This window comes from Mauremys reevesii, linkage group 9, assembly GCF_016161935.1.
Source record: "Mauremys reevesii isolate NIE-2019 linkage group 9, ASM1616193v1, whole genome shotgun sequence".
NCBI lineage: Eukaryota > Metazoa > Chordata > Testudines > Geoemydidae > Mauremys > Mauremys reevesii.
This window is the reverse complement of record NC_052631.1, coordinates 98816414-98834201: the sequence shown is the minus strand read 5'-3', so window position 1 is coordinate 98834201 and position 17788 is coordinate 98816414. Positions and strand designations below refer to the sequence as shown.

The 17788-nt window shown below is 41.5% G+C and overlaps 2 protein-coding genes across 7 annotated transcripts in view; one reads left to right on the top strand and one right to left on the bottom strand.

The window, feature by feature from the left end:
• Nucleotides 1-5854, top strand: part of LOC120371809 (protein FAM122A-like) — a 132467-nt gene extending 126613 nt beyond the window's left edge. For all 6 annotated transcript variants that reach the window (XM_039488081.1, XM_039488076.1, XM_039488077.1 and 3 more), the window contains 2 exons: nt 1971-2067; nt 3739-5854. In XM_039488081.1, coding sequence (XP_039344015.1) covers nt 1971-2067; nt 3739-3898 — 257 coding nt within the window. In that variant the 3' untranslated portion in view covers nt 3899-5854. The remainder of the gene's footprint in view (nt 1-1970; nt 2068-3738) is intronic.
• Nucleotides 5855-15895: 10041 nt separating this feature from the next.
• Nucleotides 15896-17788, bottom strand: part of MOSPD1 (motile sperm domain containing 1) — a 23521-nt gene continuing 21628 nt past the window's right edge. Inside the window, exon 6 of the mRNA XM_039488490.1 lies at nt 15896-16033. Within this exon, the coding sequence (XP_039344424.1) occupies nt 16008-16033 (26 nt within the window). The 3' untranslated portion in view covers nt 15896-16007. The remainder of the gene's footprint in view (nt 16034-17788) is intronic.

Genomic DNA, 17788 nt, shown 5'->3' with positions numbered 1-17788 from the left:
ATTTAGGTTAATATCATAGAATATCAGGGTTGGAAGGGACCTCAAGAGGTCATCTAGTCCAGCCTCCTGCTCAAAGCAGAACCAATCCCCAACTAAATCATCCCAGCCAGGGCTTTTGTCAAACCTGACCTTAAAAACCCCTAAGGAAGGAGATTCCACCACCTGCCTAGGTAACCCATTCCAGTGCTTCACAACCCCCCTACTGAAAAAGTTTTTCCTAATATACAACCTAAACCACCCCCACTGCAACTTGAGACCATTACTCCTTGTTCTGTCATCTGGTACCACTGAGAACAGTCTAGATCAGGGGTCGGCAACCTTTCAGAAGTGGTGTGCCGAGTCTTCATTTATTCACTCTAATTTAAGGTTTTGCGTGCCAGTAATACATTTTAATGTTTTTAGAAGGTCTCTTTCTATAAGTCTGTAATATATAACTAAACTATTGTTGTATGTAAAGTAAATAAGGTTTCTAAAATGTTTAAGAAGCTTCATTTAAAATTAAATTAAAATGCAGAGCCCCCTGGACCGGTGGCCAGGACCTGGGTAGCGTGAGTGCCACTGAAAATCAGCTTGCGTGCTGCCTTCGGCACTCGTGCCATAGGTTGCCTACCCCTGGTCTAGATCCATCCTCTTTGGAACCCCCTTTCAGGTAGTTGAAAGCAGCTATCAAATCCCCCCTCATTCTTCTCCAGACTAAACAATCCCAGTTCCCTCAGCCTCTCCTCATAAGTCATGTGCTTCATCCCCCTAATCATTTTTGTTGCCCTCTGCTGGACTCTTTCCAGTTTTTCCACGTCTTGCTTGTAGTGTGGGGCCCAAAACTGGACGCAGTATTCCAGATGAGACCTCACCAATGTCGAATAGAGGGGAACAATCCCGTCCCTTGATCTGCTGGCAATGCCCCTACTTATATAGCCCAAAATACCATTAGCCTTCTTGGCAACAAGGGCACACTGTCGACTCATATCCAGCTTCTCATCCACTGTAACCCCTAGGTCCTTCTCTGCAGAACTGCTACCTAGACATTCGGTCCATAGTCTGTAGCAGTGCATCGGATTCTTCAGAGTCCTACACTTAGGACAGCACTTGTCCTTGTTGAACCTCATCAGATTTCTTTTGGCCCAATTCTCTAATTTGTCTAGATCCCTCTGTATGCTATCCCTACTCTCCAGCGTATCTACCACTCCTCCCAGTTTAGTGTCATCTGCAAACTTGCTGAGGGTGCAGTCCACGCCATCCTCCAGATCATTAATGAAGATATTGAACAAATCTGGCCCCAGGACCGATCCTTGGGGCACTCCGCTTGATACCAGCTGCCAACTACACATGGAGCCATTGATCACTACCCGTTGGGCCTGATGATCTAGCCCGCTTTCTGTCCACCTTATAGTCCATTCATCCAGCCCATACTTCTTTAACTTGCCAGCAAGAATACCGTGGGAGACCGTATCAAAAACTTTGCTGAAGTCAAGGAATAATACGTCACCACTTTCCCCTCATCCACAGAGCCAGTTATATCATCATAGAAGGCAGTTAGGTTAGTCAGGCATGACTTGCCCTCGGTGAATCCATGCTGACTGTTCCTGATCACTTTCTTCTCCTCTAAGTGCATCAGAATTGATTCCCTGAGGACTTGCTCCATGATTTTTCCAGGAACTGAGGTGAGGATGACTGGCCTGTAGTTCCCCGGATCCTCCTGTCTTTTCTGTGGCATAGTAAAGCACTTGTATCCCACCCATTCTTGAGGTGTATTTGGAAAATTCAAATTAATATGCATTTTAGAGAAGGGGGAAAACATCTGAATGTTAAGAGTGTGTATAAATGTGTCACAATCTATATGTTCGTCTGCGTCAGATCTAAGATAGAAGTTTATCTAAAGTGGCTATGCTAATGATCCCTCTAAATCAGGACAGAGTTGTATTTTAACTGTTAGTGCATAATATAAATCTGATTGCATGGTTTTGTTAAAGGTGAAATGGATACTGAAGATGAGCCAAAGAGATTTTTTCAAGGAACTACTAACATGCTTTCTCCTGAAGTTTCACATCTGACAGACCTTGGTGCATGGTAAGCATTACTGTGCCTTGTAACTTTCATCAGAAACTGCTCAAATGTTTTCAGTCTCTTTTTCTAGACATCAGGCATGGGTGAGCATGCTTGAAGTCAAATAGTGTTATATAATAAGCCTTGGCTTTTTGCAGTATATCCAGATAAGTATTGCAAACAAACTGGATATTTGGGTACCAGTGCCTATAATCTAAGGACTTCAAAAACAGATAAATGACTTCTGTTCTCATATTGATATGCTTATCATTTATGAGAGTTAAGCAGGTTTTGAGACTAGACCCCCAATGATTGGCTATTTTGGAGCAAATAGCTTCAGATATTAAGATTTGCCTTTTAATTTTGCATATTAATGCAAATTGTCACTTTTTTATACTCTCTTGCTCTTAGTTATGTATGGTGAATGCTAGTCTGATCTGTCTGCATATGAACTGTGACTGTGCAAAGATACAGAAAATGAACTATGCAGCAAATTATACTGAACATCTGGTTTAAAGGAAAGTGAAGGTTTTTTGTTTTGAATGTTTTTAGAGAAGAAAATAATAATAACCCTACATAGTTATAATTTTGCTATGATATATACTGTAAAAAATGCAATCAGTAGATATGTTTTAATGCTTTTTTTCCCCTAATACCTAAGCACCTATTTGAATTTTGGGATGATTGTCAAAAAATTGTGGCTGAGTTGTGAACAAGCCATAGAAAATAATAATGGACTATATTATTTACAATAAAGTCCATTATTACTTTTCCATGATTTTTTGCTGTCAGCCACCAGGGGACTCCCTGTCGACTGCCTGGGACTGAGCTCCAGCTGTCAAAATTGCGGTAGAAGCCTAATAGTGCAGAATCTGCAATTTCCGCAATATTGCAAGTTAAGTAGGGCCTTACTAATACCACATATTGTGAGGTATAAGTTGCCATTGCCACGGAGCCTGCTGGCAGTTGTGGTGTTGTCAGGGCACCCAGTTTGAGAATTCCTGTAATAGAAAATAAAAATGATGATAGAGTTGCCTGAATGATTCATTGCAAACTTTGTCATTTCTTTATTTGTATATGTTCCACTGCCTGACCATTTCTAATGTATAAGCAATTCTTTGAGTCTGCTGAATGAATTAACTACTTGATAAAATATTATGGTTTGGCTGGAAAGCAAAATTATTGTAGACTTCTTTGTATTTTTATATAAAACTGTTTGAAGATGACTAATATTTGCTTTTAAAGTGACTTAATAGCTAATCAAAACCAGAATTTTAAACATCTGAAATTTAGTAAGAATTAGAATATCATTTTGGTTAATTAAAATGCAGATGATTGCTTTGAGGAAATTAGACTGCTTTGCATTAGCAATATACCTGTTCCTAATATCTTAAAGCAATCAGTATTTCAGTTATTTTTCCATAGGACCTGTTTAATGTTATTTAAAATGTAAAATTCCTTCCTGGAATTCAAGCTGCAGTAAGTCCCATGAAACCTATTTAGTGGCAATCAGGTACAATTAGAGTCTATAATTAGGTCACTTTAAAAGCCAGTTAAGTGTGTGTTTAAAGCTAGTTGTTTCACATCTATATGTTAAAGATATTGAATAATAAGCTTATTTAAATTAATGCATTGCCCAAAAAATGCTGCTCTTGTATTTTTCATATCCTCCTGTTACATTCTCCTTTTTTTCAGTCTGACTTCAGGTACTCTTGATGGCAATCAAAGCAATGCTGGCTCTTCCTGTGATTCACCAGCTGAAATTGTCACCACCAGAGATTCTCCAGCCTCACTTTCCAATTCCAGATCTCAATTTAAGCCCATAGATTTTTCAGCTAAATTACCCACAAATTGAGACTTTATTACTCCTCTGCTGAAGGGTAAACAGCCAAGCTGGAGAGCAACAGGACAACGTTCTACAATGTGTGACTGAGTTTCTTATCTGATCCTGTTCCTCATAGGAACTTCCAGAAATGTCTTTATTTCTAGAAAACTTCCATAATAGTTCCTTGAGGAAGTTTATAGTGATTTGTATGACATTTACTAAATACAGTTAGTGTTTAAACTCCAAACGTTCTCTTTAATATGCGAATATCTGCATACGTGTTTTGACTTACAATAGATCTTCTTGATTGGCATAATAAATTGCAAATGCATATATTATTCTACAAGGGGAAACAAGGCATTTTAAACTACATCTTTTCAGTTGTCACTAGTTTGTAATGGTGCTGATCGAGGTAACAGATAGCCTTTATCGGATTCTGTCATTTTTATCAAGCTAATCAACGGATCAGTTTATTAATATTAATTTTACTCCACAAGCTTTGGGTATTTCATTTGCTGTTTTTTAAAATGTAAATGTGGGTATCAAAATATAATTGGTGCCTAAGTCCTAATTTGTTCGGCTGTTAATCAATGTTATGTTCTGATTGGATGAAAAGAACCAGAATGGATGAATTGTCCATATGTTACATTTTATTTGTAATCATAATTGCTGGTGTGACTAAATACAGACTTAACATGGGGAAAAAATGCCTGCCAAAATCACCAGCTTCCTTTGTATCCCTTATGTGACTATCTAGAGTGATGGGCATTCTCCGAGCACTGTTTTCCCACAGAAGGAACTTTAATAGTGTGTTGGGACAGTGCATGAAATGCTAAAATCCCTAAATTAAATGCTTCAGATAAGAAAATTAGAGGCTGTAGAGCCTTAACAATTGGTTTTAGTTGGAGAGAAAGGAAGCCTTAAGGAGGGACCCCGAGTGACTATGTCCAGACTGAAGTGATAATCCATGAACATTTAACTCTGCTACATGACCACATACCATGTTTTAACCTCTTCTGTACAGTAATAGCAACCCAGTAGAAGCAGCCTCCACTTCCTCAGTATCATAGCATAAAGAGATTTCTGATGTTATAAAGTTAAAAAATTACTGATCACAAGTGTGGAATCGATCAATTTAGAGATGTTGGAGAATTCCTATAATGGATTTGAAAGAAGCTAGTATGTCCAGAAGCACCATGATAGTAAACCTAGAAGACTCCCAAGACAGAAGCAAGAGTCTGTCAGTCTCCAAGAGCTTAATAGTGAAGCAAAACTTTTCCTTCCCAAACAGTAAAACTGTAATGCAGGGCTAAAGGTGGGCACTGAATGTAGTGAGCCTTTCCTAAAACAAGATATGGTGGTAGTTCTCTACCTTATCATATGGCTGTTTCACAGAGGCAAAACTTTGACAGGGCAGCAGCATACAAGGTTAGGAAACAGAAGATGTGAAGATCCTGGGATGAGTGAGGACTAAGGACTTATTTCTCCTGTATAATATGGAGATATGGGATCTATGTGGTGGTCTCACTCTTAGCTCAAACACTGTGAACATGGCTTATTGTTGACTCTCCATGTTTATCTAAATTATTGCAACTGTCAGCTGTGCTTCCTTACTCCACAGATCAGTTTTCATAAAGTTCTGAGACTCGTGCTTCCCTTTCCCAATGGCAGACAGACAAAATTGTGTATAACATCTGCTTGCTTGCTTTAATACAGCATGGCTTTATTTTATAATCTCAGCCATATGCCAAAGACTTACTGTGCATTCATTCTTTTGTGATAAGGGCAAAATTATAGATTTTTATCGTGCTTATCTCATTTTTCATGAATGGGCCTCAGTATCTGATTGCCAACCCTTTTAAAAGATGCATGAACAGAAAGGTAATTACAGTAGTTGTATTGTGTGTGGGTCAACATGTCTCTTCTCTATTAAATATTTATGCTGGTTTTCCAAATAAGTGCCAATAAAGAGAACTGAAAAAATAAGTAAAGCTGTTGTTTCTTCTGGAACATGCACTATGTCCAGGATTTTAACCATATTTTTGTTACTTTCACCAGGGGAGCATTGATGTTTTTGTTTCCTTCAACTGAAGTGCTTATTTCAATCAGTGCTTCATCCTCTTCTTGGCAAGCTGGACCTAAATTCTACAACACTTTATCCTAGTTTCTGCAACGTTCCCACACAGCAGACTGGAAGTTCTCGACAGAATTAAGTATATTTAAAAACAAACTAGATTCTGGTGATTTGAAGAGATGAAAAAAGCACAGTCTCTTCCTTATACTTCTTTAGATATTAAGTAAAATACATGTGATGCTGTCCCAGAATTATCCATGTTCAGTGTGCTGGAGATGTTTGTCCTGAAAATGCATAGCTTATTCTAGAAGTTTCAACAGCTAGGTAATAGATACTGGGGCTTTTGGCTCCCAGGAAGGAGTGGGGAAGTCTTTGTGATTTGGCATTCGGAAGGCAGTTAATACTTTTGGTACTGAGGAAAAGAGAAATCTCCCCTTCTCTGTGTGCTCCCCCTCCATCCCACTTTGTACAAAAGCAGAAATCACTTCCAATTTGTGAGGAAAGAGGTGCTTGGATTCCTCATTGTCCATGCTATCAGATAACTGCAACACACAACATTGGGAGAATTTTTTCCCCTTTTTAAATGAAGGATTAAAATCTGGAATGCAACTAGGCTGCAAAATCAGAGAATAAGCAGATCATGTGCTGATTTGCATGGCCACATAATTGTGTATACATACACTGCTTTAGTCAGTGGTTAATAGTCATGTTAACCATATAGTGTTAGTTGCCTTTTACTAATTATCCATGTAAATACCAAAACCGATGAATGTTGTGAATTTTAAAGCTTGAGTTGACTAATGTCATCATTATATGGCTAGCTTCACCTCTCTCCTATTTCTGGTCTCTGAATGCACTCCCTCAGGTGCCAGGCCTCATGCCTTTACTTATCCTAGAGCGTAATTCTCCCACTCATAATCTGGGCCCAGCACTACAGTATTCTGCCAGTCCAACTGAATTCGGACACTGGAGTTCCAACTTTCGGGAGTCTGTGACCAGTGATAAACTGTAATTAGACACCCTTCTTAAAACAAAATAATTTTGTTTTTAGCAATATGCTGCTTCTTTGAGTAGTGTCCCTATGGGTGCACCTACTTCAGGTGCACATGCACTACTTAAGGCCTTGATCAGAGATTTTTCTTTAGTGTCCATTTGTCCTGCATATGTTCCCTATGTCTCCTCATATTGGACACCAAGACTATATAAGAGTGCGGGCAAACGGCCCTCAATTCCTTCTCAACCTCTGCCTGAGATGGAGCCTTAACATGTCCGCCTTGAGTGTGCCTCAGCTATCTTTTATTCTGCATTTCTATAGTTCATTAGGATCAGGTAGTAAGTTGTTAGTGATAGTTATAGTTAGAGGTAAGTAGTAAGAGGATTGTTTTGTTTCTCTCACAAGCTTTATTTTCCTGGCCAGGCATGCCTGGCTCACCAGGTTTTAAACACTGCCCTTCTCCTGCCTAGAGGTTATACGTGTTAGCAATGGCCACTCCAAGTGTCAGTTGCTTTGGGGGAGTCCCATGTCTCCCAAAAGTGCCACTTCTGCCTGGTCCTCAAATCCAGAGCAAGGAAAAACAGGAATATGAAACTCATGACTATTGATGATGGAATTCTGCCTTTGACCAGCTTCTGAGTCAGGTCAGGAGGACCCCCGTAGATCAACATATACAGCACCTCTTCAACCTGGGAGCAAGGGAAGACCTCCAAAAAGAGGAGCATGTAGAGTCATCTTAAGGAGCTAGCACTGAAAAAGCTCAGCTCCCCTGTGATAATTATGGTCTCTGAAGCCTCAACCTCTTGGCTCAGTACTGTTGAGTCAAATGACTCCTTCTCCAGTACTGGCAGGGCAGAAAGTTCCAAAACTAACAGCTCCAACAGAGCTTCAGTACCTTCTACCAGGGACAAAGATGGCAAGCATAAACACGAGAGCTCTACATACATACAGAATTTGTATCCGCATCTGATCTGTGACCCACAAAAATGGTCTCTGGATATAAAGTGGATATCTGCAGATTTGAAGGGCTCTACTAAGCACTCTACTAAGCACACAATGGTACCAGACACCATTGGTGCCTGCATCTGTACACCCCCCATTACAGTAATATTAGCTTCGTCTGCTGCATCCTTGGCTCCCACATCAGTACTGATCCCCTACACGGTACCACAAGAATTCTGCTACACCAAGGATCTGTCTGTAATGGACGAACCAGCCTCCCAACTCCTGGGTATCCAAGCATTTCTTGTTATTGAGACTCTGATCTCCAGACTGCCAACTTCCTCCAGTACCACAGAACTTGCCACCCTTTTCTGCAGGTGCTTCTGCATTGGATGATATTGAGGAGGATGAATGAGACTTCCAGTTGGTCTCTTCTGATTAGGTTCAGGATTCTCCAACATATCCTTTCAGGAATGCATTCTTTGACAGTCATAGGGAAGATTATGCTCATCAACAAGGGTGGTGGAACCAACCCTGCTTGTTATCCTCATTCCCATATGCCCCTCTCTCCTCAGTGGCCATACTGGGACCTCTGCGCCACCTATCAATTCACTAGCCCAATGGCACCATATCATAGGGAGCCTAGAGTTGAACAGTCCTATCTTCTCCAACCAGCCACCTCCCCCTCTCCCTTCACATGAGAGACATCTGAGAAACAGGAGGCCAGGGCACCCCTCAAACACCTATATTATCCTTGTCTCCAGACAAGGTGATTATGCCTCTGCCACCATCCATGGCTAACGATTTTTGGCAATTTCAAGACCTCAGAAAGAGGGTAGCTGACACTCTTCAAATTGCACTTGAAGAAGTCAAGGACTCACAGCATAAACTGTTGGATATTCTGCAGACAGCGACACCCTCCAGGGTGGCATTACCCATTAACAAGGTGCTCCTGGATCCAGCTAAGACTGTGTGGCAAGTGTACTCAGTATGACAAAGACCAAAAAAGAATGGATCTCTTTGGATGGAAGTCCTACTAGTCAGCAACCCTACAATTCAGGATTGCGAACTATCAAGCAGTCATGGTCAAATATAGTTTTACAAACAATATTAGATTTACGACATTGATTAAACATCTGGTGCAGGAACGTAGAGAGCAGTTCCAGTCCATCTTCTGAGTGCCAATTATTGGCCAGAACTCTGCTCTTCCAATGTCCTTGGATGCTGCAGACACTACTGCTGGGGACACTGTCACAGTGGTGGTTATGCGCAGGACATCAAGGAGAAAGGGTTTTTTTGTCGGCCCTCAACCTACAAGATGCTTATTTCTGTATAATGATATATCCGTTGCACAGGAAATATGTATGCTTTACTATAGGCCAAGATCATTTCCAATACTGAGTTCCTCCTTTCTGTCTTTCATTGGCCCCAAGGGTGTTCTCAAAGATCCTGGCAGTAGTGGCTACTTACCGCTGACAAGAAGCTATTCTATTTTTCCCATACCTCAATGACTGGTACTCAAGGCCGTTCCTATGAAGCAGCACTATCTTCCATCCAGATAGCTCTTGCTCTGTTCCAGAAGTTGGGTCAAAAATCCACGTTAACCCCTGTACAGAAGATACAGTTTATAGGCATGTCTTCGGACTTGTTGACAACCAGGGCCCACTTTCCCTTAGACAGATTCCTAACTTTGTCAAGGGTGGTGTGGGTAACTCAGGGGAGCTCTCGGACCATAATAAGGAACTGTCTTCAGTTCCTGGAACACACATCAGCTTTTACCTTTGTGACTGATTATGCAAAGCCTCCACAGCTTCCAGGGCTGGCTCAGATTGACCTATTCTCCAGTCAGATGCACCTTGGACAGATGATGGTTTCTGTACAAGTGAGGAGTTCCAGACTTGTGAAATGACCAACTTGACATCTGTGCAGGTGTTCCTTTGTTGCTCACCTCCATCCGTAACTTTAACTATAGATGCATCACTGTTGGAATGATGCAGTACTTTGATTTGTAATTGTTTGCAACTTTTCTGAAAAATGAATTCTGCATTTGAGTCTAAACCTGCTGCCGTGAAGTCAGTTGCTCTTGACTTAAATGAGGGCAGGAGCAGCCCCCTATTCTGTTACAGCTCTGTCTTCACACTCAGTAACAGCTCATGCACCATTTGGCAGTGGTCACTCCTGAAATGTTGTGCTTTTCATGTTCCTTGGTTTTGTATCTCTGCATCCACTGGTGGAATCATAATTACCTTAAATGTGTCCTGTTTTCAGAAGATCCCTTTCTGGTCACCAGGTGGCAGCATGAATTCCAGTTAGTGCATTTTTTTTCCTATTTACTCTAATTGGAAAAGATCATTTCATGGCTTTGGATAGACAGTAACTGAGCTCGAAGCCTAATGAGTGCTCAAGAGGCAGACCTGATTTACAAGAACCCCTTATGCTGACTGTGGAGGTGAGAATGGCAGCATTGTCCTACTCCAATCCGGATTGAATTGGGGCCCACCCACAGGCTTGTGTGTCGGTGAACACAGATACCCTGGCAGCAAAATCATCAAACAGGACAGGGTTACAATTGCAGGCAGCCAAGATTATTTCTGGGCCAAGTAGGTAGCCCCCATCCCATGTGAGTTTCCCCGCCACCATTCACATCATGAGGCAAATAAGCTCAAATACCTCCAGTACCAGAAGAGGCAGACCCATGATTGGGAAAGTTTGTGAGGATGGGAAGGGCTTATGCTCTCTGTGGCCACAGGTATTTGTGGTAGATGAATCAGAGAATATGGGAAGGTTAAGGAGGATGACTTTGTTTTTGCATGAATAGCTAGCTAGGTGATGTGGGGCTTATTGATTGATTGTGCTTGATGTTTTGTGTACATTTAAAAAAAATCCCACCTCCACAGTAATCACCTGTGCCTATCAAGGGGCCTATCAGACTCACCTGCTTCTGTGCAGCATGGAATTCTGAGATTTGAGCCTGGCACACCTGAGTTAGCATCCCCTTCTGTGCCTCCATAAAACGTGGATAATATTTAACTGCCTCATAACCAGGTTATGAGGATTCATTAGCTAACATTTACGTCTAAGATTCACAGTACTATAAAAGTTGCTGAATATTTTCCTGGTTGATGTCATATAAGCTTCTCTCTCTCAAGGCTGTGTTAAATCAAAACTTCGTTTGCTGAAAAAAATCAATTTTGTGTAATGTAGGCCCTGATGAATTATTACTCTCTCTCCTTGTGGATTTGATGTCTTTTCACACAATATACATAGAATCAGCCTCTCATATTATGAAAACTATGTATTATTTTGATCTGTGATCTCTGAACCTGTCTGAATTTTCAGTTGCTTAAGTTAGTGAAATGTGTTCATTATGGTACTTGAAAAATATTACACTAATCCTGAAATTGTCACCTGGTGTAACTTTACATAAGCACTCCTCACATAGCATCTATACTCGGGCAATACCAGTGCCTGTGTGCTTTTTTTGCATGATAAATAGTACCCTGAACCATGCACCAAGTTGGGAGAATCAGTAAGGGCAACTGAGCCCATCCAGGCTCTAACACTGTCATCACTGCAGTTTCCATTGTAATTTATTTTAAAGACGAGAATCCTTTCATTTGAACGGTTCCAAGTGCCAGCGGTGGAGGTTGTGCTGTGGATCATTGGCAAGTTTCTGAGGTGAAGGAGTTAATTTGTTTGGGGAGCATGGAATCTGAGATTCTAGTGCTCCACTGCAGGATAAGCCACTGACTGTATCTATAGTTCCCTGAGTGGAAAAAGTGCACCTAAGTATGTTAATTCTCTGTTGCTTCTTTGTCTAGTCTTGTGTGTAAAACTGGAAACACTGACCATTTAAGATGCCTTGTTCTTTGATTACATTTCTTCTGCAACAGCATTTCTGAAACACTGGTCTTGTTTGCTTCTGCCTCTATCTCCTCCCTCTTAAGCATAAGAGCAGTGTGACTCAGAATGACAGTCACTTATTATTTCTGTATTTATAGTCCATTACCGTAGCATAGCAAAGCAGTCCTGCTATTTGGTTAGCCTTTTCCCTTCCATATGAAAGAGGTCATCAGTACCCGAAAGTGCTTCTAAAGTCATGGTCTTCATTAACTATGGTTTTTTATATTGAGTTTACAGCAGGGGGCTCTGTTCAGGATATGGGTATAATCGTTTAGAAAAGGCAGACTAGTAATTCCTATGTAATTCCCTTGATACTTTCCCTTCTCGACCAAAGTTATTCCCATCACAAGTGCTACCTATTTGCAACTTCAGCATCTATGTTCATGTCCTATCTTGTATCCTTGTGACTCACTGATGGATTTTCTCTGTGCCCCCATTGTATGTGTGTGTATATAGAACTAGAAAAGCTTTCTTTACTAATCCCCAAAGAGTGTGCAGCATCACTGCCAGTGTTGTCTACAGTCACATTTGGCACAGACTTCTCTACCACATGCCTCAACTCCATGTCTGTTCAGCAATTCCATTGTTTAGGATGCATCATAAAAACCCTAAGAAACTTAACCTGTCTCCCTTATGGTACAGCTGATTTGTCTTGGACTGGGACAAGAGGTCTTTTATACACTGGGTCAGTGGTTCAAGTGCTCTGTTCAGTTAATGGGGTCTGAACAGCTCACACTGGAGAATCAGACAAACATGCTTCCTGGAGACGCTGAGTGTACAGCTTTGGAGATACAGGCATTTCCTATTCCAGGGAGCCATGTCAATACACTAACATGTTACAACATGTGAACAAGTATAATTAAACTACATACACGGAAAGCCTAGTGCCACATGCCTTACACCACCATATAATCAACACATTTTATAACCCTAGATAGATCATTTGTCCCATTTCTAGTCATACAAATCCTCGATTCCACACTTCACACTAGAACGTACAGAACGCTGACATACCTTAATGCCCCCTGGAAACTGTGCTCCTTTTAAAATGTCTACTATGCACTTACTAAGCAATATATTCAGGTCAGTAGTATACCTCCAGCAGCACACTTCCATTACAGAACAAAGCAAGGGCCCAGTTGCATCAGTGGTGTGAACTTGGTGAATGGTAAAGGATCATTAGATGACAGTGGAGAACTGGCTGCGTTCTTTAATCATTCATCTCCAGACCTGTTACATTTTTGTCTTTAGATTTGTGCCAGTGTGGTGTGTGGGTTTTTTGGGCTGGTGGTGGAGTGTTAGCTGGACACCAGACATGCTTTCAACTAAGCAGTTTTTGTTTGTGGATAAGTTTCTTATTACTAAGGCCATATATAGATGTTCTTCTTTAAAGCCTGTATTTCTGGAGAGGGTTCAAAGGGTGGGGGATGGAATTGGCATGAAAGAGATAAAACTACAGCTTAAAACTACTGCAGCCTTCACAATGATGCCACTCTGCATTCCTCGTTAGAAAGCTGGGCGCCGAAGCATAAGTAAACAAACCAAGCTGAAGAAAGTAGACTGCACCTAGACTAACTCTTCATTTAGTTAGGGAAACAAATATGACCTTTTAAGTACCTTTCTGAGCAAGAGATGGCTTTGTTCTTCCCTTTCAGAAGGATGCTCACACGTTATGCGAAGGTCATTTTCCCTGGGACCTGTTCTGTGATAACTTTTCAATGAATGATGTGCTGGTGTTTGCATGGTTAGTGTATGGCCGTTACCTGTTGCTGAACACCAGGCAACTGATGTTATGGCTGGGAATCCATAGAGAGAGGACTTCTGGAAGTAAGTCAATTATTTCACAGCTTTTTTAGGTATGCAAAACTTCTGCTACCAAATTCTAAACCAGGGATCGGCAACCTTGGGCACGCGGCACATCAGGGTAAGCACCCTGGCGGGCCTGGCCAGTTTGTTTACCTGCCGCGTCTGCAAGTTTGACCGATTGCAGCTCCCACTGGCCGCGGTTTGCTGGTTCAGGCCAATGGGGGCGGCGGGAAGCAGCGGCCAGCGCATCCCTTGGCCCGCGCCACTTCCTGCAGCCCCCATTGGCCTAGAGCAATGAACCGTGGCCAGAGGGAGCCACAATCGGCCGAACCTGTGGACGCGACAGGTAAACAAACCGGCCCGGCTTGCATGGGTGCTTACCCTGGCGAGCTGTGTGCCAAAGGTGGCCGATCCCTGTTCTAACTAAGCAGTTACCATCCTGAATGGCGGGGTGTCTGGGAGGTAGAAAGCCATTAACATGGGCAATGCAGTGTGGTTAGTAGTTGGCATTTGGGTACATCTCTTCCATTTTTTGATATTTTCTCCTAATCCATTTCTAAATGCACAGTCAAGGATAAGAACTGTTGAACTACACTAGAGCTGTTGAGTTTTTTTTATGAACCTGTAGGTTGTGTGTGTGTGTGTGTGTGTGTGTGTTGTGAACAGCTGTTATAAAACGTGTGCCTTCTCACCCACCAACTCAGATTAATTGCATTTGTTTCTGGAGAGCTGTTACTAAATATCTACAATCATATACTAACTCATGCCAGCAGCCAATGTCAAGATAGCATCATTTTGATGCTCCTGGGATTTCTGGTAGGTTTTTGTTTGTTTTATTATTACGTAGTTCACTGTACATCATAAATGTTCTTACTGAATAAACAGATTCATGGGGTTGGTATATGGAGCAAGTGGGGAGGTTTTTTCCTGAAATACAAGGGATGAGCTATTTCTAGAGGCAGGATACGGGACTGAGATGGCCCAGGAATCTGTTCCAGTATCACAAGTTATGTTCTAAGTATTCAATACGCAAACTGTGGAACTTTGATTTACTGAGGGTGGAACCTTGGTTACCTGAAGGCCAGATCGTCCCTCAAGTCTGACTGTATCCCCACTTTCTCTAGTGTAGGCATACGCATTTTATTATTCACTTTTAGAGAAAATGGGGGCTTGCAATCATTTCCTGATCCAGAGCACTGATCCAGATTAGACACAAAGACCTAACACAGATCTTGTAGCCAATGGTAAATTAACAATCCTGTCGGGTATTAAGTGCCCAATAGGATTGTTCACTTACAATTGTGTGTGAGAGTTATATTCGTACAGCAGGTGCTGAAAGAACAAGGTGATTCAGTCTCTACTAGTAGACATTTCAAGCAGTTCTAGCTCTGTGCTCAAAGCATTTATCTGTTTCCAGCAGAGAAGGCTGTCTGGTTTGCGTCAGGAACTAGGAATGGGAAATGGCACAAACACTTTTTCAGGGGGTGTATTCACTTTCTCAAGTTGCATTTCTGGGTGTTAAATGCCCTACATATTCCTTTCTTAGCTCCATTTTGAATTGAAAAACTCGTTTCCACCTACTCTGGATCACATCAGGAAATACACGCCCCCGCTTTCTTAAATGGATTTCACACAGGGTTGGTGGCTAACTGAAGTGTGGTTAAACTGAGCTATTGGGCTGATTCCCACTGTGATTCTACACTGATTGCTACCAATACATCATCTCCGCCAGTTCCCTCCAGAACAACTATGACTTCACTACTCAAACGTGCTCTGATGCAGTGACCCCTAGTCAACTGCTCGATATTCTAAATCTAATGGCAGGGATGAGTCCACATGCTCTGATTCACTCCTAATGAAACAAAGTTTGTGCCCAGTTGTCCTGTTTGAAGTTAAATTACATCAAGCAGGGTTTGAGTCTCTGTTTTTCTTGGCTCTTCACTGAGGCTGGTTTACTAGAACATAGCGCTCTAAAACATAGGGATGGTCCAGATCTCTCCACCAGCCAGGAAGGATCCCTTGTGCCCTGCATTCAAGGCACTAATATCCTCCCTTGTGTCAGGATGGTCCCTACTGCACATACCATTCCAGATGGGCCTCTCGGGTACTTCTAATACTATATTGCCTTTCTGTATCTCTTCATCTGCTCACATAAAATCCTGCTCATCTCTTGCTGCTGCTACATTCCCTTCAAATGGTTTCTGTAAATCTCCCCTTGACTAATGCCAAATGACCTGTTAATTTCCTGATATCTTGTTTTCAGTATTAGAGTTTATATATATGGACTGTATGACCCTCAGGAATGAAGTTAAGTGAACCTTTATTTTCTGCTCATTTCTTTTAAAAGTCATGGTGTGTCACCTGCACTTCATGATGGACTTGCATACACTGTGTGTTTAATCTTGCCTTTTATTGGTGTACTAGCTGGCTCCTTCTCTTGTGACCCCTGGAAAGAGAAATGCTTTATTATTTCTGAGAGTCTATTACTTCGTCAGTGCTTCATTTTGAGTCAACCTATTTTTCTAAAACAATTGCACCTCTATAATTTCCTTGATGAAGAAACCTGTACTGCCAACATTCCTTTTCACAGCCTTGGAATTTCCTGTTGTCCTGCATTTTCAGTTCATTTCTAAACCTGAAGATGTTAATACACTAATATGCACAACTGAGAAGATTCGATAGGGCTGAGACTTGGTTTCTATGATTGTAAGCTCCTTGGGGTAGGGACAGGCTTTTTGTTCTGTGTGTGTACGATGCCTAGCATAGTGGGATTCTCCTAGTCCATGACTTGAGAGCCGAGGTTACTGCAGTACAAATAATGATGAACATATAACGTTGAAGATACAGTTCCGTGACTGTGTTGAGATTAACCACTTCACCTTTGACGTCAGAGCTGCCATGGTTACATACACAGTAGCAAAACTTAGAACACACAATAGAAATGGACAGGGTAATACACAATAGTATATGTGCTGTTTCTCTCCTCTATCCACATCTACCTTCTCTTACAGAGAAGAATCAGAAATAAGAAATGAAGTGATCTGAGAAGAGTTGAATGTTGAATCTGAAGAAGGGTGACTACAGTAGTAGAATGAAAAAGGAGCTCAACTTGTGCTGCTTGGTAATAAAAGGATGACGTGCAGAGTAAGGGCAGGAAGAAGGCTACAGGAAGGGAGGGGTTGCAAGTGCTTTGGAGGACAGGATTAAAATTAAAAAATGATCTGGACAAACTGGAGAAATGGTCAGAATTAAACAGGATGAAATTCAATAAGGACAAATGCAAAATACTCCAGTTAGGAAGGAATAATCAATTGCACAAATACAAAATGGGAAATGACTGCCTAGGAAGGAGTACTGCAGAAAAGGGTGTGGGGGTCAGAGTGGATCACAAAATAAATACGGGTCAACAATGTAATACTATTGCAAAAAAGAGTGATCGTTCTGAGATATATTAGCAGGGGTGTTGTAAGCGAGATGTGAGAATTAATTCTTTGTCTCGACTCTGCAGTAACAAGGCCTCAATGAGAATACTGTGTCCAGTTCTGGGTACCACACTCAGGGAAAGATGTGAACAAACTGGAGAGTCCAGCAGAGAGCAACAAAAATTATTAAAGGTCTAGAAAGCATGGAATCATAGAACTGGAGGGGACCTCCAGAGGTCTAGTCCAGTCCCTTGCACTCAAGCCAGGACTATATCTAGATCATCCCTGACAGGTGTTTGTCTAACCTGCCCTAAAAAATCTCCAATGATGGAGATTCCACAACCTCCATAGGCAATTTATTCCTTATTGACCTATGAGGAAAGATTTTAAAGAAATGGGTTTGTTTAGTTTGGAGAAGACTGAGGGTGGAGGGGGAACATGCATTTTCAAGCATGTAAAAGATTGCTATAAAGAGGAAGGTGATAAATTGTTCTCCTTATCCACTAAGGAAAGTACAAGAAGCAATGGGCTTAAATGGCAGCAAGGGAGGTTTAGGTTGGACATTAGGAAAAACTTCCTAACTGTCAGGGTGGTTAAGCACAGGAATAAATTGCCTAGGGAGGTTGTGGAATCTCGGTCAGTGGAGGTTATTAAGAGCAGGTCGAACAAACCTGTCTGAGACAATGTAGACCAGTGATACTGACCAAAGCTCTCTAGTCACAAGTGGCTCTTGAATGTGTCTCCTGCTGCTCTTTGCAGCACATGATATTAAGACACTG